Source organism: Artemia sp. Qi Xiang Cuo, chromosome 20 (genome assembly GCF_049724085.1).
Source record: "Artemia sp. Qi Xiang Cuo chromosome 20, ASM4972408v1, whole genome shotgun sequence".
Lineage (NCBI taxonomy): Eukaryota > Metazoa > Arthropoda > Branchiopoda > Anostraca > Artemiidae > Artemia > Artemia sp. Qi Xiang Cuo.
Window position 1 is genome coordinate 4,049,758 of NC_142813.1, and position 1,866 is coordinate 4,051,623.

The 1,866-nt window shown below is 44.6% G+C and overlaps 1 protein-coding gene across 1 annotated transcript; it reads right to left on the minus strand.

Annotated features, from left to right (window-relative positions):
- Positions 1-450: 450 nt before the first annotated feature.
- LOC148939779 (protein CFDP2-like) lies at positions 451-1,056 on the minus strand. Its single transcript, XM_089106451.1, has one exon. The coding sequence runs from the start codon at positions 1,054-1,056 to the stop codon at positions 451-453; it is 606 nt and encodes a 201-aa protein (XP_088962577.1).
- Positions 1,057-1,866: the final 810 nt, after the last annotated feature.

Here is a 1,866-nt window from a genome sequence, read left to right on the forward strand (position 1 = left end):
CCATCGTTGCTATACCATGTTGGCTTATAGATGTTTTTCCTGTGAAACAGGGTGTTGGCAATGACCGATTCGTGCATAGTGCACAGCTGGAGGAGTCGGGTCCCATTTTCATTCAACGAGTCAGGGGTAACCGGTCCAACTACATATTTAAAAGCTCCGCTGGGGTTTGATACATTTGCATTGAAATCGCCCACCATGGCCAAAACATCGTGAGGGGAAATCGGAGATAGAACAGATGTCAGAGCTGAGTAGAAATTGTCTTTTTGACCTCTGGGGACACATTCGTTGGTGCGTAGCACACAAGCACCGACATCTTCCCATGCTTGTGGTTAAAGCAAGCATTGAGTAGTCTATCCGATATTGGGTTGTGGGAAATGAGGCATTTCTTTGCCTTCTTGTTTAGGAGCAGACCTACACAGCTGCTTCTACTGGCGTTTTGCCCTGACCAAATCATTCTGTGACCTGTGTTCGCCCATCGTTGCTATACCATGTTGGCTTATAGATGTCTTTCCTCTGAAACAGGGCGTTGGCAATGACCAATTCGTGCATCGCGCACAGCTCGAGGAGTCGGGTCCCATTTTCATTCAACGAGTCAGGGGTATTCGGTCCAACTAAAGATTTAAAAGCTCCGCTGGGGTTTGATACAGTTACATTGAAATTGCCCACCACAACCAAAACCTCATGAGGGGAAATCCAGGATAAAGCAGATGTCAGAGCTGAGTAGAAATTGTCTTTTTCGACCTCTGGGGAGACATTTGTTGGTGCGTAGCACACAAGCACCGATATCTTCCCATGCTTGTAGTTGAAGCGAGCAGTGAGTAGTCTATCGGATATTGGGTTGTGGGATATGAGGCATTTCTTTGCCTTCTTTTTTATGAGCAGGCCTACACCGCTGCTTCTACTGGCGGTTTGCCCTGACCAAATCATCCTGTGACCTGTACTGGCGATTTCTTCATCGCCTGTTCTGGTCAAATGTGTTTCTGTCATTCCAAGTATGTCGATCCTACATCTTAACATCTCCAGCCCTAGAAGGTCTTTGGATCCTGGCTTATTCATGGTTAAAACATTCCAGGTGGCTATTCTCAACCCACCTTGGTCAGCAAAATTCAAAGTATGTTCAGGGGCGTGCCGAGGTCATAATAAATTAAAACCAATAAGATCCGAGGCTTGACTTTCATTTCATTTCTTTTAATTGCAATAATTTTCAGGAGGAGGGTTGCAAGCCCAACCGTCCCTAAGCCTTGGTTCTAATTAAGAAATCCTGGAGTGGGCTCCACCCGCACACATGAGGTTGGGGCGGCCCTATTCGGAGCGATTAGTTAGGGGTAAGCCCATATCCAGTGGCACGTGGTCAGCAAATAAATTTGTCATCCCTCCGGACGAGCTCTATTCACCTAACATTAGCTCACATAAAAGCTAATTCTCCTATTTACGTTTTCTTTATAAATTCCACCCCCTGAAAGTGCCAAATGGTCCTAAAATGGCACTATTGATGACATGTCTCGAGTGGAAAAGCTAGGGGCTTGTGGCCTGCCAGAACTTCTTAGAGAGATGTTTAATGGCTGAGTTGAAAGCTATTGCTCATATGTACGTGCTTTTAGTCAATTTTGCCAGCCGTAAGTGCCAAATAGCACAAAAAATGGCACTTTTGGTGCCGTGTCTCAAGTAGAAAAGCTGGGGCTAGTGGGCTACCCCACTTTTTAGACTGAAGTTTATTGGCTCATTTCAAAGCTATTGCTCATATCTACGTGACGTTTATCAATTCTAACATCCGTAAGTGTGATATAGCACTAAAAACAATACTTTTGATGTCACTTCTTAAGTAGAAAAGCTTGGAAGCATAAAACGAAATCATTATTGTAATAA

Excerpts from the sequence above, each read along its gene's own strand:
- LOC148939779 (XM_089106451.1), bottom strand. The coding sequence starts at position 1,056 with ATGAATAAGCCAGGATCCAAAGACCTTCTAGGGCTGGAGATGTTAAGA.